This window comes from Odontomachus brunneus, unplaced genomic scaffold (genome assembly GCF_010583005.1).
Source record: "Odontomachus brunneus isolate Ranch 3 - 2012 unplaced genomic scaffold, Obru_v1 Obru_scaffold_029, whole genome shotgun sequence".
Classification (NCBI taxonomy): domain Eukaryota; kingdom Metazoa; phylum Arthropoda; class Insecta; order Hymenoptera; family Formicidae; genus Odontomachus; species Odontomachus brunneus.
In genome coordinates, this window is record NW_022639479.1 from 1706676 (window position 1) to 1734409 (window position 27734).

Consider the following 27734-nt stretch of genomic DNA (forward strand, 5'->3'; position numbering starts at 1 on the left):
CCATTACCGCAGCGATTCTCGTAGGTTTCCCTCGAGTTTCCCGGCTCGAGTCGCCGGGCTCTAAGGTGTAACATTCATCCGATGTGTCGAACTGATGACATCGTCCATTCTCGACCTCCTGCGGAAGCGTATTTCACTGAACATTCAATGGCACCAGCTCGCCAGCGCCCGCTCGCGCGTTTTGTCGATTCGCGCTCGGACAAGAGATTGGATCGAGTCGATCAAGCGGCGACCGACCGACTTCCGCGCGGCGCTCCTTCTCACCAGAGCGCTCCGGCCGTGTCTGCGGCCGCTTCCCGTGCAATCCTTCCGGTTGTTCTTCCCCTCATATCTCGTGTCACCCGATCGCGGCTTTCTTGCCACACACGGCGACGCGAATTGCGCGCAGCGGCTCCGAGTCGCGCGCGACTGTCACATCCTCCACGCGTCCCGCCGCGCTTTGTCCGCGTTCACGCGTGTATGCGTGCGTGCGTCTTGCGCTTCGCGCGAAATGCCGACTGAACCCGTGGTCGGGCCGATGGGTCCGTGCAGGGTCGGCCGGCCGCGTCGAAATCGTGGGGTGCAACGAACGGGAGGAAGGGAGAGAACGATGGGAAGGGTGGGAACGACGGAGACGAGCGGGCCGGTCGAAGCGGAGACCGGCGCGGTAAAAGGCCCTTCGTATGGGGCCTGTACTCGGCCGTTCTCGGTAGAGTTCGACTCCTTTCGGAGATTCGTGTCAGCGGGCCCACAGGAGCGATGTTCGCCGATGGGCCCAGTTGGTCGGTAAGTACGAAAGCACGATTATCTGGAGTCGATTTCGAATTCCGCGAGCTATATATCAATCGGCAAAAGGGGCAAGAGCTATGAAAGAGTGGGGAAACTCTTGAGATTCCGATTTAGAAATATTGATCATTTTTAAAGAAGGTCTATGTTAGTACCTTGTGGCCAAGGAAAATAATAAAAAAGTTGACTGTAAAAACTGTAAAATTGAACACGACCAATGGTATATATATATATTCAATTATACATGCCGCTAGATACTGAGACAAAGAATATTTAAGAAATAAAAGATACTTATTTGGTGGGTACTCTAGTAATATATATACTTGTACTGGAATAAAATATTTTTTAAATAAAAAAATATATATTTTCTTGAAACCTTGTCTCCTGAGAGGAACTTGCGCTAGGACAACAAATGAAGCTATTCACTCACCATTTACTGTCCCAAAATTAGAACGGTGTCATTGCACACGCGCGGCAATTGATATTTAATCGTCTGATCGAGTGCAACTTGGATCGCACACAAAGTTGTGTCTCGAGTAAAACGAGGCTCTCATTGATCGTTCGCTAATTGACTTTGCATGAGCGGCGAACCAATTAACGTTACATTAGCGCATGGATATCAATACTGATCGGCTCGGTCGAGTTGGTCGATTTATCGTCGCCGATTTTCTTACTGACGCTGTGCGCTTCGCAAATATTTTTCCCGGCCGAAATATGCGCACTATCGATCGCCCCGTATCGTTGCTCAGAGAGCCACATAAAGCGCGTGCATGGATAAACCAGACAGGGATAAGCGGTGAGTAACGGCCGACTCGTCAATTATAAATATGATTCAACGGCGGCGTATAGCAAAGTTTAATATTAACCGACTGTTCGTTTATCAGCCGCAGTTTATTTCATACACGCTGATGTACGCGCGTCGGTTTATCTATCGCCGAAACTAATCCGTTATTCATTTATAGCGCCCGCTTATCTTTCTCGCGTATGGCTACGCGTTCTCGTGTACTCGCGTCCTAATGAAGAAACGGCCGTCGTCATTTTCGGCCTTCTATCCATCTCGCCGGACACAAACGTTACTTATGTGCTCGCATCCGCGTGTGCGCATACACAAGGCAATAAACAGCGGCAATTAATATGTTATTGTCTGCTAAATAGGTCGAACAGTGGTGACTTGCGCGCGTTATTGCAAATCGATACTTGATTGCAAACATAGCTCCACGTCGGGCACGAAATTATTGTACTGGGGCAACCCAGGGGCAACGATCGCAAATGCGAAGAGACGACGAACGTGATATCGTCCGAGTTTCAAGTATTACATGTCGTGCGTCGTGAGTAGACGCATAAATCTGAGCTTTCCTTTAAATCATGCATGGCCTTTAAACGCGTGGTCTTCTTAAAATACATATTCAGACATTTCTCTCCGTCTTTTTTTTTCTAAGACATAGATCCTTATTTTGTATAACTTTCTTTTATTAGTAAAAGCGCTTTCCTTTAAATGGGCTTATAAGTCAGTCAGAAGGCTCATAAGTCACATTTAGAGAGGGATACATTTATCGATAAAAGAGAGTTTACAGAGTAAGAGCCATGAATCTTTAAAGCAGACACTCGAATAACTCCAGTTTTCAATCTGCGTGACGAACAAGGAACGCTAGTTCATGTGAACGTTAGTTCACGATTTTCAATTCTTTCACGAGCGTGACAAGCATGTAAGATATTTACCGATTTATTTCAGCTTCGCAAGAAGGTTGGAACAATTTTAATAAGAGCTCCATCGGTTAAACGTGTTACCTTTCCTCGAGAATTCTTCGCATCTCGTAAGAGATGCCATTAATACTCAAGCAAAGTATCACGAGTGTCTTAATGTATTTGTCCGAACTATGTGAATTATGACCCTTTTATACTTACAAAGTCGACACTCGCAAACTTTGCTTCTCGCGAACTTTCGACTTTGCAAACAAGTGCTAGCGCAATTTGCAGACTTCCTTTTTTCTACACAGTTCGAGGAATGAGAGACTCGCGCGTTGAGTAACGTGTATCTAATTCATGGATCAGTCGGCTGTGATTTGTATGCGGTGAACGGATCATTTGCACGAGCATTTACATGAGTTACAGCGATTTCTTCAGTAACACTGAGAATGATCGAGATGCGCGATAAAGATACGACGATTTCCACGGTCATGTCTGATGTAAATTGGCAGTTTTATCGTGCTCCGGATATAAACCACGTGCTTCGAACTCCCGACACGCTCTGCCTTATTACCACACGTACCGTACGCTACGTTCAAACGGCGCGAAATAAAATCAGAATTTCTCAATCAGATGCGCGAAGTAAATCGCGTGTGTCACAACTCGATTCTTGGAAAACAGAGAGAGAGAAAATGCGAAATTTCGCGGTAATTCGCTCTCGCACGTTCGAATCGCTAAAAAAACGAAGAGAAATCGCGCTGCGTTACGTTCAAACGCGGCCGCGCTGCTGATAAGCAAACACAATGCCGCGCGCGCATCTCGCCTCTCTGGTAGACGTCAGCCTCGTAATTTGATCCTTGTTATAAAGCCGTAATTCGATTTTTGCCATAAAGCAGGCGCGCGCTCGTGTAATATTTGGGATAGAATCGTTTAGCGCGCGCCACACGACGAGACGAGGCCTTGTTCCCGAATCTCACGGGGCCCCGTGCAGCCGCGCGCTCTCGCATGTCAACCCTGACACGTCCTGTTCAATTACTAGCCACATAAACATAATGTAAATTTAGCCCGGCACTATGTATAGAACACAATGCCGATATATAGCTCATGTTTAATGCAGGAGTCGGAGGGCCGGCAACGTTACAATGCGATATTACAGCATCCGCGAAGCCGCCGTTGCTGCGGTTTCCGCTTGGATTTTCCAACGAACTACCGGCGGACCGACCGACCGCACGTTTTACTCTTTTTCCTCGTCCTTAAATCCCGGTCGATTCCCGCATTAAGCCGCGAGAGAGACTCGCGCGAGTCTTTAATCCTTTCGTACCTCTGGGACATGAATGCCTCACATGCGAAAAAAATCATAACTTTCAGATAAATACGAGTAGATCCTATCGACTTCTACTTTGGCTTGCTTCGAAGAGGAAGATCAAGTCTACATATGAAAAATTAGTATACCTTTCAACTTAATATTTTCAATAAAATATAGTAACTTTCCAGAAAATTCAAATTTTTAGCTAGCATACTGGCAACGTTTCTCCGTCTCTCAGCGAATTTATACAAGAGAGGATCGCGCTTTGGCGAGTAGACTTTTGCCTATAGAAGTTGAACAACCATCATCAACAACAATTATCGATAGTATCTGTGCGAAATAACAGATTTTGGTCTATAGCCAAAAATTAAGCTTGATCTACAATGGATTTGCTTCTTGTTTCTTTATCTCTTTAGCCTAATCTAACATACCTTAGTCTAATAACATGCTCTTTGCTTCCTGCTTTTTTCTCTTTATCTCTTTCTGACTCAAACCTTAAGATTTAAGCTAGAAAAAGATAGAAGACAAGAAACACAACGCAAAGAGCATATTATAGATCAGGTTTTAGTGACTCAAACTATAAAACTTGATCTATAATCTGTTCTTTGCTTCTTTGTTTCTTTTTATTTATCTCTTTCTGACTTAAATCTTAAGCTTTAAATAAAAAAAGGCACAGAAACAAAATAGGAAACAAAGAGCACGATTAGGCTCTTTTAGTGTGTTGAGAAGTTCTCTTTCTCTCTCTCTCTGCAGTTCACTATTTGAGATTTACTACCTTAAATATAAATTTTTACATTCTGTTTAATGATCAGAAAGCAAACTCAATTCAAGCTCGCATTTTAAATACATCAATATTTAAGCTTCTTATGGCTGCTATCTTGAAAATGCGCCAATTTAAATTTTAAAGAAATCAACTTTCCTAAACACTTCTATAATCTATAATCTCGATGTGGAACATATCTGTCCTGGAAAAGTCGGAGGAAAATCGTTAAAATCGGTGGATTTAATGTGCGTTCGGAAATGCTCTGACGCTTTTATCGTGCCGCTTATACACATGTGCTCCAATTTTCCACGGCAATTCTTATATGTCAATACCGCTGGCGTGCCGTTTCAAATTTTGATAAAATAAGTTTGAAAATAATCTTCTTTTATTATCGTATCTTTCTCTCGTGCGCATATGTGGCAGAGAAGGAGGCGAACATGCTGGATCGGTTTCACGCAATTAATTTTTCGCTTTTCTTTCGGTGACAGACATGAATTCAATTTCACTTACACAAATGATTAATTAATCCTGCAGTAATGATCGGGATTGACGTTGTTTGTGAGCGAACCTGCCGTTTGACTCGCTGCGGAATGAACGACGCGTTTCTAGTGACGAACTGAAAAATTCCCTGAAAAATCTCAGGATACGAAAAATGCGAAAAATTCGCTGCGCTCATTTCTCACGACGTCACCCTCGCGTAGTACTTGATGTCGCGTCTTGACGTAACCGCGAGGAAGGGAATTCTTGCGGCGCAGCGAGCCGATCGATTTTCACGGTGGCCGTTGCCGATGACGGGAGGGAATAGAACGCGTCTCGTCCGATTATCAGCGGCGCGGATCGAGAGGCGGTTTATTGTGTCTGCAAGTTTATTCGCGGCAGATTACGGGAAAAGGCCCGTGAGCGTCACGGCGCGTCACGTCGCGACGCGCCGCACTTGGTCGCTGGCTGCGCTGCGTCGTGGTGCGTGGGTGCGTTGAACTTGAAACGCGTATATTTGGACGTCGCGTCGTGCCGGTGCGAGTTGAATTTAACGCGTCGTTGAACTTGGGGACAAGACGGAACGGAGGACAGAAAGCGTCGTCCGTAAGCAGCCGCTTCCGGTCGTACTTTTAATTCGCATTACTCCGAGCTTTCCCATCTGCTCCGATACTGGCGGAGACGCGTCGGGCGTGCGTAATAAGGCGACGATTAGCTATGCAAATTCATCTGACCTCTCTCTCTCTCTCTCTTTCTCTCTCCTCTCTCGCTCTATCCCGTCGCGCAATGTGTGGTGAGTGTGCCGGTGTCGATCGAAATTGATAAACGCTAAGTGATGATACGCGAAGACCGATGCACGATGAATTAGCATTAAGTAGATACGATAAGTTAACACCGGTGCATCGCACTAGCGATGAAACTATTAGCAGCGACTGATAAATTATAGTGCACTGGAGGTTGCTCTCGTGAATCATCCGATATCGCGTCGAGTAAGGTAAATGTCCCAATGATTGAAACATTAATAATATATTTATTATAAATCCTCTAAAATTTCGTTAAAAGATACTTTTTTACGCCAATTTGTGATATTTAATTAACATTCCCGATCATTGAGTCTGTTAATTATTCAATAATTAGGACATGATTCGTTTTTCAGTGCAGTTACTGGTATCAATCAGTATTATCTAATATATCGTTAAAATTATAATTGACATTTATTGATTATATTTTATTTTCTATTACTTTTTGACCGCTGACAAACCGAGGTTTTATACAAACGTCAATTTTGTCAGTAATTTCATTGACTAGATATATGCAAACAGTTCACGTGCGAAATTAAATTTATACTGTGAAAGGATAACGATGTTTGACAGTGTCAAACGCATACGGCCAGTTATCCCCGGTCCATCAGCCTTCCACCACGTCAAACTGACTCTTTATCTCAATTATTATTAATACTATTAATTTACCATTCCCCATCCCAATTAATTGTCCATTTCTTTATTCTTTTTAAATATGGCGAAAAATATTGCCTCAGCCAGGAGATAAAGAATCGGTTTTAACGTGGAAGGCTGATTCGCCGCATGTGATAACTGGTCACATACGTTTGACACTGTCAAATATTATTATTCTCACGCAGTATATATTTCATTTCGCACTAACATCCGTGAACAGCTCTCATAGACTTTAGTTTCATTAATTATTTATTCATAAAAATGTAAAACTGATTGTGCTTTCTTATTAGTTCAGTCTCATTGGAACGTTTATCTTACATGAAATACTTTTTCCTCATACTTGAATCTTGACGTCGCGAACGATGAGGAGCTGTAGAGATGGTCGGATGACGATTAAATCATTAATATGCCGATATACGTTGACCATGATGGAGTTAACTGCTTACTGCTACACACACACATACATTATGCAGAGTGAGCCGGTCGTTAACGATAGCAACAGAATAGGCCTATCATTTCCTCCGCTTATATAGATACACACGCGACTTCTACGGCTCCACAGTTTGCTGGCTACAAATTTGCTTCGTAATTAACTAATTAGTGGAACGCCGCTAATTGACTGATTAAGTGGCCGCTCGTCGGGAACTGGATTGGTACCGATGCGAGCGACCGGGACGCATTAACGTCGCCGGAAGTGCTATCGTTTCGCTCCGGAAAATGTACATACATGCCGCGCGTATGCACCGTATGTGTAAACCGGTGTACGCGTCTCCATGTAACGCGGCTGATTAGCCATTACCGGTTCGAAAACGAGTTCCCGCCGATATCGCGGCGAGACAGCCGTAATCGCCGAGGGATCCGGCTCGGTTCTCTCGGCACTCGCGCGCGAACGGAGACAGCGGATCCCCGTAATGGAGAGTTCTGCGTGAACGGAACGAATATATTACATTCGTGTTCCCGCGAACGCGCTTTCTCGACGTCTTCTTTCCTCTTTTTCTCCCCCATTTCCGGCAACCGCGGATCGGTAATCTCTTATCTTCGTATCAAGTTCTCACGAGTTTCATCGTTCTAATCAGTCTCGATCGGATCTCTCGTGCGTTAGCAGACAGACTTCTTTTCTTCGAGACGCCTAATAGATAGACTCTTATCCAGCTTACTCGTCTAGCCGACTTCCCGGATAGAAATTAATCGGGATGAGTTCTAAGTATGTAGTAGCCCTAGTCCAAGAATGTCCCGAAATAGGCATGCCTTTATAGGACTTAGATATGGCAAAGATAAGCAGATATTGAACGGAATAAATTGACCATAAATTGATGCTGACGTGGATGCCACAAACGAGACTTGTACTAGTTGTGCTTGTGCGAAGGACAAGTTAGCCAATACGTATGAATCTTAGTATTACAAAATTTTCTGCAATTTTGAATAAAAAATATGAATGGATACATTAGCCAGAGAAAAAAAGAAAAAATATTGATGATAATAATGGTATCATATGAAAGTATTATATATGATGAGAAAAATTGTAATAAATATTGTAAGAAAAATTATAATAAAGATTGTACAAGAAAGATTATAAAAAGCGTGTCGAGGAAGGATTTGATATCTCTGTTATACTTTGAAGTAAATATATCAAAACAGGACCTCAATTCGTCATTTCAGTCAGGATCTGGTCAGACACATACTAAGATAGAGTCTAGTCAGATTTATAAGTCTAGGTGGGAATTTGTAAAAGCGTTACGAGTATAGAACTTAAGTGAACCTGCTTTACAGGATCTTGACAGAAATAGGGAAGAACTGTCTAGACCCTTTTCATAATCCCCATTTTAAATTCCCAACCGGACCATTTTCCAATGCTCGAGCACGACTTCTCGGGACCGTCTCTGATCGATCCCGGGGCCGGCTCGCACGTGGCGCCCAGACACGTACTTTTAAACGGAGCGGGAAGGATGGGAGGGGGTGGAAACGCCGATATCTCCAAGCGTGCGAGATGGAATAATACGGAAGATAATCCGACGGCGCGGTTATAATTCGAAAGATGGTGTTTGAGTTTCCAGCTGGCCCGAATACGTGCGCGCATTCATTCATTCATTTGACCCACCTGAGGGGGTGTAGGCGATTGGGTAAGTGTGCCTACGTGCCTTGCGAACACGCGGTTGTGTACGCGAATGCATATGTGTTCCTCTTCCTGCGTGCGTGCGTGTGTACGTGCGTGCGCGCCCGTCTCTGTGTGCATACAACTGCCGCCGGCTATATTCTCTGATTGGGCCTGGCCAGGTTTCCTCTTGTCTTGCTTCCTGCTTTGCATACCTAACTACGGAGGAGAATTCCTCGGTAGGGCGACTCGGATTGCTCGGTTCGGTTTAATTTTAAGCTTAAACCGGGATATCTCGCGACTGCAACGTCCGACCGGGTTGTCTCCCACTGCGCGCCTCCTTGCGCTGACCCGACGCCGACGTTGCTCGGGAGGGATGAGGGATTCATTTCTATCTTCGTTTTTCACACGCCGATTGTTCGGCGAGAACCGATCGCGAAAATATTGCACCTCATGCTTTCGACGAGCAATGTTTATTAAGTGAAGAAAATTCGAACTAAATTTTTTTTAGGCGCCTCGCGTGACGTATCATGTGCTCGTAACGAGGGAAGGGAAGAGATTTTCGTAGGGCGGAATTTTCCGTCACGGTGACTCGTTAAGATTAACCCGGCAGGTACGGTTCGTTACGCTAAATATCGCCCTTTACGGTACTCACTGGCTCTTATTTTTCAGAGTCGCGAGCGTTGTTCAAGACTTCCCCCGTGATAGATTGCCGTCACAAATTATTTACACAAAATAGTTTCCGCCGGGCTCTTTGCCCGAAGAGAATGTTTTGTGCTGTTCCGTTCTTAAGATTAAAAGTTCCTCGCTCGTAATAAATGATGCGCGTCTATCAAACTCAGTAAAACATTTTTTAATATATGTCGATATTTGTTCTGCTGTCGGCAGTTGAGAAATTGCAACGGCAGAACTCATAATGCTAAGTTTTTCATTTATCCGTGACGAAGAAACTTTCGTATAACGTACGTGACGAAGATTCACAAGAAACGTATGCTCGCGAAAACGCCGTCTTTTGCCTCGTCCCGCTATGAAATGAATTCTCCGCGAATCCGTCCAAAAAGTCCACACCGCCAGAGACATCGCTTCCGTCAACAAATTCAATTCCACCGACGCGAACGTAACCGCTTCTATTTAATTAAAAAGATCCCGAGATAACACGCCGACTGTACTATCGCTAACAGAGACAAACGGGCTCTATGACAAAACTTGGCACAAAATCTCGCACGGTTCATCTCGATTGTCACATTCCCCCACAATCGACGAAAGAGGGTGCACACAGAAAAAGACGTATTGCATTCAAGTTAAAGTTATTTACCTCAACTATTTCATAAGTTTATATTGCAAATCTCTATCATAAGTTTCTTCCAATAACTCTTCTATTTATAATTTTTAATAATCTATCATAAGCGTTATAAGTACACTAAACTTATTCATATATTCTGAATCCTAATGAGAGTTTAGTCTCAAAAAAAATTTGCTTACTACATTAATCAGCTTTTTTTTCGATAAAGTTTTCTGATATTTTTGTAAAGAGAATTCTATTGAGTACATAATAATTCTTTTCAAATTTGTGATGAGTACATTTTAAGACTATTATCAAGAAAATATTTTTTGGTGAAAATAATTACTTAAGAGAAGGAAAATAAGTTGATTAATTGTTTTCCTCAGTAGCAGAATGATATTTTTTTTGTATGTGCACGCAGAAAAATATATGTTGAATACAACTATTATATTCAAATAAACGTTACTTACTTTAAATATTTTATAAATTTGTATATCTATTAATCTATTACATAAATATATCTATTACACATAAATATATCAAAGTTGTTCAAAGTACATCTTGAGTCCAAACAAGTTTAACGTTTCAATCAAGAATGTTAAGTTAAAATAATATTCTTCTTTATTAGCCTTGCTTATTAGTACGGAATACCTAGCTTCCTCTTTGATAAGGTTTTATAATATTCTTGTAAAGAGAATCGATTCTTCTATTAAGTACATGATAATGAGCTTTGCGAGGAGTACATCTTAAGACTGTTGTCAAGGAAATATTCCTTGCAAAAAGTAATCATTACTTAGGAGAAGGAAAGTAAAGCGAATAATCGCCTTTCTCAGCAGTAGAATTATATTTTTCGTGTGTGTGTAGCCACAAGAGAGAGAGGTGACATCGCTGTCATTACAATTGAAAATTCTAACGAACTGTTATCATGACCGTTCGCATGGTTGAGCATCGATCAATTTCGCAATTAAAGGAAAGAGAGAATTATCCGAGAAACATTTTGCTCCGACTCGTTTGCATCGGCGGCTACGATTTCGGACGGCGCGTCGGGCCGATCTCAGATAGAAAGTCAAATTAATATAAAGCCGCGGTGCGGATTCCGGACGATATCGGTGACCAAAAAGAAGGTGTCGTCCGTAATTACCGGATAGCCGATAATTAAAGTGCGACAACGAAGGGCGGGGCGGCAATGGAAGAGAGAAAAGACGAAGGTGGGAGCGGCGACGGGAGAGAACGTGGAATTTAAAAGTTAAATTGTGTTTCGCTCATGAATTATGGATCCGTGACGCGGGCTCTTCTGATTGCGCGGAAACTTTGATCTTCCGGGTACATCGTATCGGTCACACAACCGTTAACTCGATGCACTTTTAATCGACAGATGTGGCTTGCGCGAGCATTTCTGCTGATCCACTTATTCGACGTCTTTTGACGCTTCCGTTGTTGGCCGGCAGGTCCGCTCGCTTCGTGAGGACCGATAAATGCGCGTCAATTATTAATGTCGTCGGCCGACGTAGAAGCACCTCGAGCGAAGTGCAACGACGAAGACGACGACGACGACGTCGACGAGGACAGGAGTCTCGTGTCGCTCGGAAGAGCTTATTTACTCAAACGTGACGGTTTTATCGACGCGGCTGAGCGCGCAGATCGGCCAGGGAGAACTGGTCGGTTGCTGCGACTCGTTGCTTAACGAGAATAACTAAACAGATTGATGAATATGCATCTTGCAATTAAGCTCCGCCGGCACTCTTGGAGGCGAGCTCCCCGATAGCCGTGCTCGTAATTTACAACCGGATAAATTTCTTCGGATCTGTAAAATTAGACTGTCTCATAATGAAGTGTTGGCCGGATTGCGGGAGCTGTATCGTCGCGTGACGCTCCGATCCGATCGATATAGATGCACGTAAGAAACATAAATCTCGACCTTATGGGAGAAATGTGGTTGTGGTCACGATCAATTTCCCGGTGCCTTTGGTTAGGATGCAACGAAATTAAGCGAAATTTGATTAAAATCAGATCGAGCCGACGGAGTTTCCGCGCGAGTAGTCAAACGGAATAGAGCGGGCGTCTCAAGCTTCTTGGAACCAAAAGCTTTCCGCGAATCTTCCGTGGAATATAGAAATGGACATTTTGCACGCTTTAGATTTATAAACGGAGAGATACAAGAATAATTGGGAATCGGAATCCTGCTTTGACGAATCGCGGAAAGAAAAAGCAAATTATCTATATATTCCGAATATAGCGTGAGCTGCTATCCGCTTATAAACGGCGGGAAAATAAAATTATATTGAAACGAATTCCCTTCTCGGTGTCGGCTGGAAAGTTATTTTAAGACTCGTTAAAAAATAACCTCCTTCGTTGAACTCGTTGAATTTCTCTCTCTCTCTCTCTCTCTCTCTCTCTCTCTCTCTCTCTCTCTCTCCCAGCTTAAACGCGCGGCCGATCTTTCATATATGAAATAACGCGATTTACTACAGTCGATTAACTCAAGACCGCGAAACAGACGAGAAACGTGTCCTTCTCGAATTTCAACATTTAATTGGTAATTCGTCAAAACTGCGCAAAAATAATCTAACTCACAGAATTATGATTTTTGTTACCAGTGGATAATCCATATGTTTCTTTACATAAAACAAAAAAGATTCAGGTCTTATGAGCATCTGTTATAAATTTAAGTATAAAAAAGATTCTTATTTTCTTATTTTTTAAGAGGGTTAAGCTTGTGAAATGAATATACCTTTAAAGAGAAGAAATTTGATTACGCTTAACTTAGATGATTGCAGAGAACCTCAGTGCTCTGGTTATACTTTTTAAATCATGTGTCAAACTTTCATCTTCATTTTTTCGAAGAACGCACTTCATACGAGTTTGAAACGTTTTCCCTCAAACAGGATTTACAAACGCGCAGACTTTAATACGATGCAATTTTTTCTTCATTCTCCGATAATAACGATGCAATGACGACCGATGACCGTGTGCGGTCAAGGGTGCGCGTACAATTTCCGCGACATTCGGTGTCACACAGCGGAAGGATATTCCCCGACGCGGCAATTGACCGACAAATTGACGGTTATTAACGTCGCATAAAGTCAATTAATACCTCACAATTTGTATTACCAGCCCGCCGTGTCGTTTAGTCGTCCATTACGGTTTAATTACATCACACTCGACGTTTACCTCGTGTACCCGATAAAACTTTTTAATTAGTACCTCCCGCGCGCGCGCCTATCCCGAATCAAGGTTATCAATTATCCGTCGTCACCGTTTTATTGCGAGCTGGCGGACGGTTTTTCCCGTGCGAGCACGTCGTATATCCACGATAACCAGCTCCGCACGAAAGAGAGAACGAAGAAGAAGAAGACGATGACGACGACGACGACGATGACGACGACGACGATGACGGCGACCGTGTGCGAGGATCAACCGGCGTCGTGTCGTCACATTATCCCGCGTTATCGATGTACACGAGCTGCTCGCCTCGAAGCTATGCGATCAGAGTGTGGCCACGTGTGCGTGTAACGCGGACGATATTGCGTACACGCATCGTGAATTCCATCCGAGTGGCATGCGTGCGCGTCGCGCGTTCGCGCTCCGAGAATCACACTGCGCACTGCGCCGGAATCTTGCCTCGTTCGACGATGTTTCGCGCACTGACGGTGGAATGCAGTTTTAGCTGCGAAAAAGTCTAGGTGCCTGGAGATAGTGGCATCGCGCCGGCCACAAAACGTTATAAAGCGTTGACTAATGACTACGGTCGCGCCATTTTTTAAATCCAAGTAGCAATCGCGCGCGACCTCGCGGCCCGAGGAGACTTCGCACGATCCAATCGATAGGTCGTGAAGGACTATTATACAAGTTTATAGAATAGATTGCGCACCTTTACGGCTGATGATAAGATTGAAGGACAGAAATATGCTAAGTCAAGTGCACCTTCTGTTACATGTTACTCTGGAGCTAGATATTAATAATCCTTGAAATTTGTCTCACGTGAGATATACTCGGATTCGAATTTTAAGTTATGTCAGAGTCTTCCATTTGAATCAATTTTAAATACAATATTCATGACGTTATATTTGTAACTAGCCGAAACTATCCGACGTGTTAAGCGGATGAAATATGGGACTGGTGTCCAAGTTTCATATAGCTTACACTTTCCGCAGGGTACTAGAGAGTAACTAAGCAAAATTTAGTTTAGATCGGTCGAAGAGTTTAGGAATACGTAAGGAACAGATAGACATTCTATCTTATATATATGTGGATTGCAATTCTACTAAAAAACTCAAAAATTAGATTTCAGTTTAGAGCGAGATGTAAGTTTTTCAACTAAATCACAAATATGATGTCATATACACATTACACGATTCAAATAAAATACTTAAATTTAACTCTAAATTCGGATCTGAGTATCTCACGTGGGACAAGTAACGGCTATTAATATAGACCTAAGAAAGGATGATATAAGAGAAATGGAAGAGAGAGTGGAAAGAAAGAGAGGGCATATTGATTGCATATGGTCGTCTCTTCTTCTTTGTTCTCGTCATCAATTAGACAATTAAACAAGGAAAAGCATTTTACTCTCGATTATCCTCTTTTACTAATGCTGACTTTACTTTTCCCACAGCAAAATGCACAGTCTGCTCTACGTGTCTATGAAATTTATATAATAATCCCTAACAAAAAAGAAAGAAAAAAATGTCTGGAATATATAAATATTATTTAGTCGTATTCAAGTGACGGTCTTTCACACGAACGGCACGCAAATCGTAAAGCCGCTCATGAGACCGAAGGTGTGACGCCTTGAAAGAAAAAAAATGAGGAAAAAAAAGAAAAGAGAACGAGGCGCGACGGACGAGTGCCGAGCACAGAGGCAAGGGCGGGGAAACGGGAACGGGGGGGGGAGTCAACGCGATTCCACCCACGAAAGGATGCATTAAACCTCGACGACGACGCGTATACAAGCGTTCGCGCGAGCTGCTCGTGAAAGCGCGATTTACACTTCTCCAGAGCAAGCCGATCGACAGCTAGCAGCATCTGGGCATCTGAGTGAGAGCGACGAATAGAATGCGATTATCGATGCATCGCGAATACACCCCGGCGCACTGTCGCCCGATAATAAATTCTCGACCTTCTCGGATGAGACGGCGGAAAAGAGATCTCGTCTTCGCGACGATGCTTATAAACGGTACCTCCGGAGCCGGCTGCTCGAAAGCGCGGCTCCTTTCACTCAAGGATGTATATACCGAGAGAGTTGGTGATGGAATGGCGATGGGGGTGGCGGTAGGTGATGGTGGTGGCGGTGCTTCGCGTGAGATTTGCATTAAACTTCGGGAGTGCGCGCCCGTGCATTCTTTTGATGAACTGGCTCGACAAATTTCCTCGCTGAATATTTGATCGGATTTTCCTCCTCGCCACGACTTCGCTCACGGAATTCTCGACATTAAATATTTGTTTAACTATTCACGTCAAGTATCCGCGGTAATTACGCGGCCAATTAAAATTTCGAAAAAGCGCGTTCTACCGAAATTCAAGGCAAGCATGCCGAGATTTTCTTCGTTAACTGGAAATCCAGTTCAAAAGTCTCTCTCTCTTTCTCTCTTTTTACTTCCGGCCATTTACAACCTCGAGAGTTATCAATGCTCCAATATTTGATTCAGCGCAAAGTCGGATCCAAGTTCTGAAATTCACCGGCATACGAACCTTCCTTTTGTAGTTAGTCCGCGCAAGAAAGCTATCGTTCCGAGCATTATCAAGCGATGTACTTTCCTAATTCCGTAGGATAGTTGTGCGTTATGGGCGTTCTACCGGGTACAATCGACGCGCACGATACAAGAATTGAGCCCCCGATTAAACGGACGTTCAGGAAATGAGCGCCATTTCCGATATCGAAAAGGACGTGCGCTCGAGATTTCGGTGGCGTTAGACGCGGCACCAGCGCTGATTGGTCAGGGTCGCATCTAAGGATCTCGCCTTTACTACGAGGCAGCTCGTTTCCGAACGTCTTTTCTCGGTGCTCACCAATAAACGGCCCGGTCGCTGGCCTCAGGGCGCAAAGTCGTTCCGACAAATGGAACCTCTCATAGAGAAAATTGCAATGGCAATCATAAAGCGATACGAGGGGAAAAATCGAGCTTCACTGAGCACTGTCCTCGCGTTGACCTCTTGTAAAATTCGCGCGTCGTGGCCAGACATTTCACTATTTCCGCGATTACCAGCGCGATATTAATCTATATTTACATTCTTATTTAAGATAACTATCTCAATTATGGGTCTAGTCCCTAACTTGGTACATTAATGTATTTAAAAAAATCATATATTATAATAAAAACATAGAAAAGTTTTTCTATGTTCTTATTATAGTTCTAGTTCTTTTTTTATAATTGTATTTTAAAATTACATTCGTAAACATTGTTAATATTTGAGAAAAATCTAAAGAATATCTTAATTGCTATATCTTATTAACTCTTTAGATTTGTGTGACTATGGACATTATAAATGCGAAATCATTTGCTGACTCTCTTGATTGAAACTTATACAAAAATATTTTTTATACATATAAACGTTTCTAATTATTTTTTTTCTCAATTTAGAATTATTTAATTTAATGTCTAATAATGTTGTTTCAAAAATATGATATCTGTTTCAAAAATATGGTATCTATATTGGTATTAATAGTTCCAGTGTTTAATATTCGATCGACAAATTTATACAACGAAATGCAACTTATTCTAACCTTAAATAACCCATAATTAGGACGTTATTAAACGTTTTATATGCTTATAAAAAAAATTTTTTTTAAATAAGAAATATTTATTTGATGAATATTAACGATACACATTTACTTGTACTGATACACATATCTTTTTGCGTTAAGACAAAATTTCTTTTTTCAACAAGAAAATATATATTTTCCTAAAACACCACTATTGTGCTTTTTATGAAAGCAATTTTTTATTTCATTTCAATAAAAGAATCTAGATTTAAATAAATATGTTTGAAGTACCCATCAAAGGAATATTTTTTATTTCTCAAATATTTTTTTTCTCAGTATGAATTCAATCGTGAAAATCTGTTTGTAGGAAACCGACGAGAAGCACTGAAAAATCACAGTTCGCGCGTGTGGGGAAAGTTAGTGAAATTTTCTTCCATCTGTAGGCGGTGCGTCGCCTCTTTTTTAAAAATTGAATTCTTTCAGAAAGAAAGTATTCATAAACTTTCATTTAAGTTCCCGTTGTGTTCTCCGAACAACTTTCGACAGCACTTAATATTATATGGACTTATCCGTCCCCGCGATCTATCGTGATATCGCCGCATATAACGCCAAGGATATAAATCAAAGTTTTCGTATTCGCTCGCCGCTGCAGAGGAAACTTTAAGTTTCGTGCTTAATTTAAGTTTGCGTATTACGCCCAGCATCAAAATATCAATTAATTCTTGTGAAACTCGTAGCCCATCCGCAAACATCGTCTCTCTTATCTGCCCCATCGAGATGTATCATAAATCACGCGTTTTGCACTTTTAAGTGACTTTCGGTACTTGCGTGCAGCGGCGATATATTAAAAAGAAAATTTCATTTATCCGCCTGCAGTCATTCGCTAATCGTTCATCCAGCGAAAGTAACGCGCAACGGAACATAGTCGTTGTAAGTCGTTAGTTTTGGCTCAATCCACAATCTATCTTGACTCCGAATTATTATTCCACGTACACGCCTAAGAGTGAGTAATAACGCGCGTGCTCGGTGATTACGCAAATCGGTTCGCGTAACTCCAAAGTCCGCGCGCGATCATTCGTGTAGTTTTACAGTTCGCGCGCAGAAGATAATCTCTCTCTCTCTCTCTCTTTTGCGCGCGTCGGAAGTTCCAAATATCATCGCTCAAAGTAACTCCTCAGTTTGTATATACCGAGGAGGTTCTGGAGCCACAATCCGGGATTTATTCCCGGGTAATGCAAAAAATTGGTATTCATATCAGAGAATACACTTGGGGGGTAAGCGGCTTTCTGTGTAAGTAAGAATGGGGTAAGGTACTCACGTTAGCGGTGTCGTCGAGTTTCCGCTTCCACGCATCGCTGCGTTCGATTAAAGCGTTCCACTGCTCCGAAAGTTTATTCACTTCGCGGCGAATGCTTCGTGTCAATTCGCGCGCCTGCTCCTCGGCACTTCTGTATCCCCTGGAATCGCCGTCCAATTCTCTGCCTGCTGGAAGAATAGGGGGACAAGGGAGGGAAGGGGGGGAGACAGAAAAACAGAAAAATTAGAGTGTAAACCGTTGAAAACATTTTCCGCGGTGAATTGGCGAAGTCTCGGTTTTCATTTAATCGCAAGTTTTCCATATTCCCGTGTACGGGCGAAGAGAACTTTTATACGGCTTTTGATGTTTGACCGAAAAGCGAGAGGAAACTTGCCCGAATATTATTTCAGCAACCGAATTGCATTATCGCGCTGTACACGGGAGAAATGGATCTAAACTTTTCCAGATTTTGTCGAACTCTGAGAAGACAAGGGCGGCATCCTGAGTCGAAATTTTTATTCTACTTTTGACCCCAATATTCCATTTAACTTCTACTTTGATACTCTGAAGCTTATATCAGTCCCTTTTGATTCTATTTAATCTAATAACTTAGCCGAGAGACTTTTTTTTCAAATCTGGCCTTTTGTGCATTTTCTGCCATTTAGAGACGCTAAGTAGAATTTTAGTTTTTATGTGTGTATTAAGTTAATCCTTCAGAATATACAGATATTAGAAAGTTCAAGGATCAAAATTAAGGCTAAAATTGCGATTTGGGACTCTCAGGGTAATATTTTCAGTTATGTTTCTGGATCTATTGGATCAGTCGTTTGATTATATTTCTACTTAAATTCGACCTTATTGCATTTAATAGAAACAAATTATTCATCAATAAAAAAACTGCTGTTATTGTATACGGTTTTTTGTCAACATTTGCATGCCTTAATTACACACAGAGAAGAGTCAGTCGTATCAACACGAAGTTTAGTTGTAATGAACGAACTAACGTGTTTTGGTTGGAGGAAAAGGAATTTCTGCTTTTATGAACCAAAGTGAAGTCATAAGAACCACAGAAATTCTAGCTTCTTCAATGAAAACACGTCAGTTTGTTCATTAAAATCAAACTTAACGTTAGTACAGGCGAATCCCTTTCGCCGTGCTAGTTTGCCGTTGAAGAAGATAATAAAATATTAATAAAATCGAGCGCGCGCGCGAAACTTGTTGACCGATCCAATTGAGGTCGCCAGAAATCGCGCACACACCAAGGATGGCGTCTTCGCGTGATTCCGCGTAGCGAGCGTGTATTCGCAAGAAAAAAGTATCTCGTGGCGAGTCGGGTCGAGTCATGACGAGAAAAAGTTGCACCTATCTCCTTCCTCAGTCTTGCTGGGACCGACATATAAATCCACTATCGGACGATTAAATGCACCGCAGCAGGATGAATCGCGGCGAAGAGCAGCTGGGCAACGCGAACGTAAATCAACATAACACGCGGCAGATAGGGAGCCAACGACCGGGCGCAGGCATCGGCGTTATCAATGCTAAACATGCGCATAAAAACTGTCCCGCATGATACGATGCGTGATTCATAGGACAATTAATTCCCGGCCGATAGGTTTGGACGTTCCTGTCGGGCTCGCCCTGTTTCTGCGCTCCGTTACGCGCGGCTCCCAGGAAAGGATGCACGGCGTCTCTTTCTCGCTCTCGCGCGCTCTCCGCGACGAAAAATAGAAGGGTTCCTTGCGACTCGGGGGCGCCGGTAATCCGGCGCGCCACCTCGGCATTTTTACGGGTTTCCGGCGGAGATACGCCCGGCAGTAAATCCCTCGATAAAGGCGGCCGATGATATTAAAAGATGGGGAGGGACGATTCGCTTTTCGAACGGGACGTCGTCCGCGACCGCGATTATTTTCCGCGTCACGTTGGCCGATCAGTTGGCCGAGGAAAAACGGCTGACGGTTAACGATCTCGCGGAGAAGCGAGAGCCACAACCGTTCGCCGAGAAACGAGTGCGACTCGTTGTCGATAACCGCACGCGTAATACGTCACATTGTTTGCGCGAGGCGTGCGACAATCAATAGTGGCTACGAATTGAACGAAGATGACGAGCAAAAAGTCATTTCAAAATTGGCGAAGATGACGAGCAGAAAGTCATTTCGCGTCGTAACTTCCTTCTCTCGCAATCGGTATGACACGTCAAACAACGAACTTTCTTCTTTGAGATTCTATATATCCCCGATACTCCCAATAAAATTATTTCCGTCAAATCGCGTACCTACAATGACAGTGTCAGAATTGATTTTGTCATCTTCTGGTTTTTTCGCCGGTTTTTTCGCCATTTCCAGCGCTTCACGCGATAACATTTATCGGAGACGCCTACGAGATCGTTTTTCCGCGCGGATGTCTCAATACTCGCCATCAAGCTGTTACTCACAGGCGGTGGTAAAGCTCGCAGTACCAAAAGAGGAATCACAGAAATGGAGAGACTTTTTATTCCGTGCCTCCGGGGCGGGAGAGATCGCTGCTACTCCCGATAAGAAATGCACGCGATCTAACGCTTTTCTTCCCGCGCTATTGGCTACCGATCTCCTCGTCGCAATCGACAGGTGGAATAAAAAGGAAGTCCGGGTTTCCCGTAGACGCAGTCTTCCGCGATGCAACGCGACGAGGGAAAGGGGAAGAAGGGGGTGGCGAGACCGTCGGGAAGCGACGGCGGAAAACAACGAGACAGATCGAGCGAAAAAGGACGTCTTCGGAAGCAGTTTCGGACGAATTGAATTAGGCAACCGTGCTCTTCATCGCCGAGCCATCTATTCAACAGTTGACGCTCCACTTTCCGGGCACGTACGCCACTAGTTTATCTAACTCCCGTTCGCGCCGACTTCCCAATCCCCTCGCCCCATCCCCCGCGTGTCACGCTAATTCTTTCTTCCTTCGCCGCCGACTGGCGCGTCCAGATTTCCCGAGGAAGCGCGCGCCTGACGCGAAAGTAACGGCGAGATTCCCTTCCCTTAGAGCGCACTGTAAATCCTGCTGGCTGTTATCGAGCGATACGAATAAAAGTGTCTGGGGATCCTCGGATTCGGGAAATGTGGAATTCTCGTCTCTTGCTTCCTGTACCATCATCATTTTGCATCAACGTATTCGTTCTGCGTGAGCTACGTACTCGGCCGGCCGTGAATTGCAACCAAGTGTAATTTTGCGAGGTAAATTGACACGTGATTTGTTTATTGCTTCATGATTTTCACGTTATTATTATTATTATTATTATCAGAACTCCAGCTTTTTCATTGGTCTTTCTTCTAGTTCGATGAAACTTGTGGGATTAACACAGAACCTATAATGTATATTTCCACTCGGGGATTTATGTATACTGCAAAAGTAACAACACTTCAATTTACTTATTCCATTGGAGATTGTTTTTCAGGGATGAGGTTTTAATTGGGGATTCGATTGAAAGATATGTAACAGGACATGCCTGTCCTCCTTGATGGAATTTAATAATAGAGAATTAAGTTACGCCTCCACAGCTCAAGTATATCCACAGCTGCGACTGCTCCGATATCACGAAGAAGCAAGTCGGTTCTCAATCAGCTCTATTTCCGTTCGATCTATCACTCTAGAAAGGACTACTGACGCGCCTGTTCCGGCGAGACGTATAGTCGGCTTCGATTCGAGAACGAGTGCAGGCGAAGTCCGTCAATATGTACACGATCATGAATACAAATCATCGATCAATGCTTCTTTTTATGATAACGAAGGAAGTCAAGTTCCGACATCTCGATAGTGATTTAATTATCATACTAATACTAGATTACTTTGTAAACTAGAAATGTGTAAAGTGAGATTGTACATGAAAAGGACTTGGTAGAAATTTAAATGCAATTCTCGAGCAGTTACTGAGCAGTTATGTTGATTCTTGTTTAGCAACTAATGAGTAGAACTACTTAGTATCGCAATCAAGATGTAACTGCTTCTCTCTTCTGCAATTACTGCGCACGAAAAATACGCGAAACCTGAACTCATTTGCTGAACGAAAACAGGACAAAAACTATTCAATTCATTAATAATCCTGTCTTTTCATGATAACGGGGAAAGCAAAGTTCTATCATCTCGATAACGATTTAATTACTACACTAACACTAGATCATAAAATGGGCAGGTGTGTCTCAGTAGTATTTCGTTGTTTGTGCATGCTTTGTAACTGCTCATAACGCAAGAAGTTTTTGGTCCCTAATATATATTTTTATATTTTTCGTCTTTTACGTGACATTTCTCACAACCATCAAATGAAATATGTTCTTTTATCTATTCCTATGGTTGTACTATCTCATCGGATCACTCTGAACCATCGTGACAGTTTTCATTTGTACAATTACTAATAAGATATAGTATGATTTATTCTCATCACAATGAAAGAAATTCTGTATTATTAATATATATCCCATTTATCTTTTGTCCACTTTCATTTCTAATCTTGGTTGCCATCTCTGTCATAAGGTTTAATATTGTTAAGTGTCTTATTTCCACCAGTTTCTTTTTTCTTGTTATATGTTTATTTCACTTATTAACGCAATTTTAAATTCTTTTCTGACAATATAAACAAATCTATTTTAAATTTATTCATGACAAGTACTATAATACGTGCATAATATTATAAAATTAATATTATCGATACAATGTCTTTCGAAAAAATCGGTCTACATATTGTTGTACACGGCAAACTGTTTCAACTATTGAATAAAACTTCTTCTTGTCCAATTTCTGCGCAGTATTTTCACAATCGAAAGCATTAAGCATTAATGCCAGATGATAACAGGGCGGATATTTATGCAAACTACGTATATTTCTACCAAGGGAATACGCGCAGCAATAAGATCGGCCTTTGACGTTAACAGGAAGCAAAAGACGGACTCCGTCGAGCAAGTTCCGCCGAAATTTCAGCCACTCTTCGATCGTTCGAGCTCAACGGGGCAGGCTAGGGATTTCGCCGGCGAGTCGCGAATGAAGTTCGCCAATAATCTGTCTTGGCGAACTCGACATCGAGATTGTATTATATAATCCAGCCTTACGGCACGGTGTTATTCCGTCAGAAATTTATCGACGCTGCACGGCGCGGTCGGGCCGGTCGCACCGATGCCGCGCACGTTTCGCGAAACGTGACTTCCTACGGAATGAGCGAAACCGCGCGCGGCCGCTCGCAGAGGTTGCCTGTTCGCCGGGGCCGAGGCCGCCGTCGTCGTAGTCGCCGTCGTCGCACGTGGTATTGGGATCGAATCCGTTCCTTACGCAGAGAAGTTATCGTAACGGTTATTCCGGGATCTTATGTCGGATATTACAAGCCGCACGTTGAATGACAATGACTGCTGACAGCAGGTTGCGGCAGCATCGCGAACATAGCTTTCGGGGAAGAGCGCGAGCGATACGTCCGGATCGCCGTGACGAGTCACGACTTGAGCGCGGAGAACGCGCGCAGTTGCGGAAACTTGATCTGGGTCTAGAGGCGTAAATAATAATAACAATTTCAAATGCGACGCTTTGCTTACGAGTTCTGACGGCAATGTCAAGTGGTTGTATTTTCGCGGGCCACGTTGGTGGATGCGATGTTGTTTGTCTTGACAAACTAACTTGGTCGAGCATGAGGTGTAAAGAGTCACTAAAATCGTACCGCATTGAGAAAAAATGATTGATCTAACGAAAATTTGTTATTTTTAGTTCTAACCATTTTTCTTGGTTGTTCTAACATGAAAATGGTAATATGCATATGAGTTTGTTATCGCTAAAATTGTAATAGAATTTAATAAAAAATAGTTTTCTTAGTCGTAATACTATATATACTATACAATAATGGCAATATTAATTTATAATAATTCTCTGTGTGATTATAGTTATAAATACCAAAAACCAAAAATCGTATTTCATCAATTTTCTTATTATTATTGAATATGAACGATATTTAACGACAACAAAAGTAATAAATAAAGAAGAGCAATGAAAAATATAAACAAATTTCAGATTACATTTTCATTTGCGTGCTCCAAGCATTAAAAAAAAATCAGATACGATTTCGGATATCTTCGCTTACGTGACACCGGGAATATGATTTGATATTGTTATTTGTTAGTAAATCTATATATGCGTAATTTTAGGAGTGGGAGTATTCCTGTGCAGAACAGAGATCCATTGACCTCTTTCGAGGCATTCCAACTCGTACGATTTTTCTTGGAATATCTCGTGTGTTACGTGCCCATTATATGTATTCAAATTGAGATGTTATTGATTGCGAATTCTACGTATTAATCTCGTGATACGGTGATTATGGTGCGCGCACGCATATAGATACACGTATACTGGCTCGCATTGAATCTGTCACTATCTATCATACCGACAATGGCATCGACAAACGAGTTTGCGCAAATACGTTCCAAAGGTAATTAAATCGCGTTTTGATGGAGACTAATGAACTTTTCATCAGAAATTACTTAAATTATTGTCGGTTGCTCGCTAACTTCGATATTTGGCGCCAATCGTGCAATATTCTATTCTGGCGAATAATAATCATTCGTGAACGTCGATACATTGCGTGTTTACATCCAAAATGTACCGAGAAGCATCTTTAAACCTTTCACTTCTGAATATGTTTTCCCATGATTGACATATCAATTTCTAATAGTAATTCATAACGGACATTATATAATTAATTTTTTTATTTATTAATAAAAACTGTAACTTAATGGTTTTCATTTGGAAAAGTTTGGAAAGTCGGAAAGTTATCATTTCTAGTTTTTAATGAAAACTGCGACACATACGCTACTGAAAATATCGCGCGGTAACAGAGTGCTTAAAACTTAATTATTATACAAACAATATAGTATACACAGAAAAATATATACTGCGTTCAAATAAATATTACTTGTTTCAAGTGTTTCATAAGTTTATGTATTCGCAAATCTATCACAAGTTTATCATAAGCATTAAATTTATTCAAGTGAATTGTAGTAAAAATTAGCATCTCAATCAAGAATATTAAATTAAAACAAAAATTTGGTTCGTTCAATACATAGCGTGGATTCAACTTTTTTTTCGATAGTTTTATAATATTCCTGTAAAAAGAGAATCAATTTTTCTTTTGAGTACATGATAATATATGAATTTTTCTCAAATTTGTGGTAAGTATATTTATAAGAGATTATATTATGAAGTATCCTTTGTTGAAAGTCACCGTTACTTAAAAGAAAATCAACTGAGTAATTGCTTAGTAGTGGAATAATATTTCTCTGTGTGTAGATTTTGAACTACTCTGTGTGTTTTTCGACATGTGTATTTCTCTAGTAGTGAAAGAATTAAATAAAAATTAATGAGCGATTCGTATGATCAGCAATATATGCAAGCAGTAATAATGCATGTAAAAAGACCAATTTTGATATTTGAGTTATCGTGAAATATATGAAAACCGCAATAATTAAGCATTTGTGCATGTTTTCTACGAGCAATTAAATATAATCACTTGGACATAATTGAGATAAAAACATGAAGGAAGTTACGTTACGCCGGAAACATCGCAATTATTCAGAATGAAAAGAAAAGCCGAGTTAATAGTCGACGTAATAATCCCGTTCGGTGCACAACGATCCATTGAATAATAACTATCTCGTTGACTGGTTACGCAAGTAACAACGCGAGTCGGAAGAGGGAAGCCAGACCGCGTCGTCCCTTCCTCTGGGACCTCACCGGGTCCTACCTACAAGTTTCCAGCGCTCCGCGGGGACGTCTCTTCTAAAGCTCCCATCTTCCATCAGTACCGATGTACTACGATACTTGTAACTCGATTGGGAACCCCACGTGGTTCGCGACAGAGTTACGTTTACCTAGCTGAAGTAATTTTTTTTCTCCAGCTGATATATAGCGCACAAGAGCGCGAATGTTCGCAAGGGTGTTTTCTTGCGCGTGCAAATCGAATAAAACAGTTACAGGAGAGTAGTGGAGAATTCTCGTATAAAAAGTCGCGAATAGATTGTATTAATTGTTCCTTGAAAAAAACGATCGATCGATGAAGAGAGCACAGAAGACAAGGGAAAGGGAGAAATCCAAAATGAAGCTTCAAAATTTGTATTATTTCTTCGCACGCGATTCTTGCGGCGTCTGAAAGTGCGGATTTTTTGAATGACCCGAGGCGAAATCTTCGCACGGCCGCAGTTTCGAAGAGGATCGACGAGATCAGATTTATCTTGATGTATTATTTAGTGCCTTCCATCATTCCTTTTCTTGTCAAATAACACGTTCCCGTGTTCAATCAGGGGCGACGCATCATGAATAAAACATCTCGTCTAAATTTCGCAACTTTCGGAGTTACTGACACAAAGCGAAAACTGGAAAGTGTACGCTTGTAACTGGTTGGAAACCCTTCACATATCGGTTCCCGATAGAGGCGCGTTAACATCGGTTGCTGAAAGTTTTATCTCCGAATTGAATACCCGAAATGATATCACAGTACAATATGATGCGATAAGAAGAAGGGAAGGTTTCACAATTGTTAAATAAAAGGTACCCCACGATCACATGTACGTTACATCGTGCCAAGAATCACTCCATTACATGTGAAAATACAAGTTGTGACTGAAGTTAGAATTTCTTTCTTATTTCCAATGTACACGTGTATCTTTGCGAACCTTCGACGAGATATGAATTCTCTCCTCGCATAACGTGTTAACAAATATTTTTAAATAAAAATGTAATTACAATGGTGCCAACGACATAACAACGAAATTTTTCTTAGTCAATGGTCTGTCACATTGTATATTCTTTTTTATACCGACAGGCTGTGCCCCATTGCTTTTTTCAGAGCTCGTGATTGATCTGCGGAGAATTGTTTCTCGTCGTAAATCCCGAAAGTAAATAAACATAAATCTCGCATTTCGCGTCGCCTTTATCCACCGACCGGGCTTTCTTAATATCGGCGCTCTTTCGGTTCGACTGGATTACGCAAATGAAATATTCAAGGCGTCGCAGTTACACGTTCCTTGCCCTTGCCGCGCTTGAAAAGGGAACGACAATAAAGAATGAAGCTCGTTTCTGGTCCGGCGGTCTGGTCCCGCGGGTTAGGCCGCAGAATCGAGAGGAAAAAAAAGAAAAGAAAGATAAAGAGGTAGAGAAAAAGAGAGAGAAAAGGAGAGAAAAGGAGAGAAAACGCGAAATATTTCTTGGAACCTCGCCGTCTGAAAGTCTCAGTGCGAGTACAATCGGTGGTTGTTCTTAGGTTCTTGCACCGGGATCCAACCAGCACGAAAATTCACGAACCCGAGGGAGGGAGAGAAAAGGCGCGAATTATTAAAGTTCGCGAGTCTGCGGAGAAAAAGAGGAAAGTGTAATAAAATTTTTCTCATATCGCGACGGAATGGACCAACAGACTTCTGGCGCGAATCACGCGAGATTTTACTAATTTTAACAAAATATCCCGTCGATAGTTCCATAAAAGAAAAGGAAGATATCCCACCCCTCTTCCTCGCTTGGATCAATACCTGACACTTTTCTCCGTGCCATTGTCTAAATTCAAAATTTTTCCTCAACGAGAGAGACGTGAGAATTAATTCTGAATATTGCGGGGCTCGATAAGTGCTTCCTCGCGTTCGAGATAACGTCACTGACCGTGCTGGTAGAGGGACAATGGCGGCAACAACAATTCGTTAATTAAATCAGACGACGGGAGAAACAAAGGAAAGGAAAATTCTGTGCTCTCTTCCAAACCGATGAGATAGGCCGGAATACTTCAGGCTTTTTCTTTTCGTTGGTAATGAAAAATTACGAGCGCAAGAATAACAAAAAAAAAAAAAGAAAAAACGCGATTTTATGGGATTGAATGATGCACTATACTGCTCTTAATTACTGGGCTTGCACTATCGGCAAACTCAGTCT

General features: G+C 42.0%; 1 protein-coding gene across 20 annotated transcripts in view; it reads right to left on the reverse strand.

Moving 5' to 3' along the window:
* LOC116843001 (dystrophin, isoforms A/C/F/G/H-like) overlaps window positions 1-27734 on the reverse strand; it is a 557622-nt gene that overhangs the window by 57559 nt on the left and 472329 nt on the right. For 19 of the 20 annotated variants that reach the window (XM_032812942.1, XM_032812944.1, XM_032812923.1 and 16 more), the window contains one exon: window positions 17847-18013. In XM_032812942.1, the coding sequence (XP_032668833.1) occupies window positions 17847-18013 (167 nt within the window). The remainder of the gene's footprint in view (window positions 1-17846; window positions 18014-27734) is intronic. The other variant, XM_032812927.1, reaches the window with a different exon arrangement.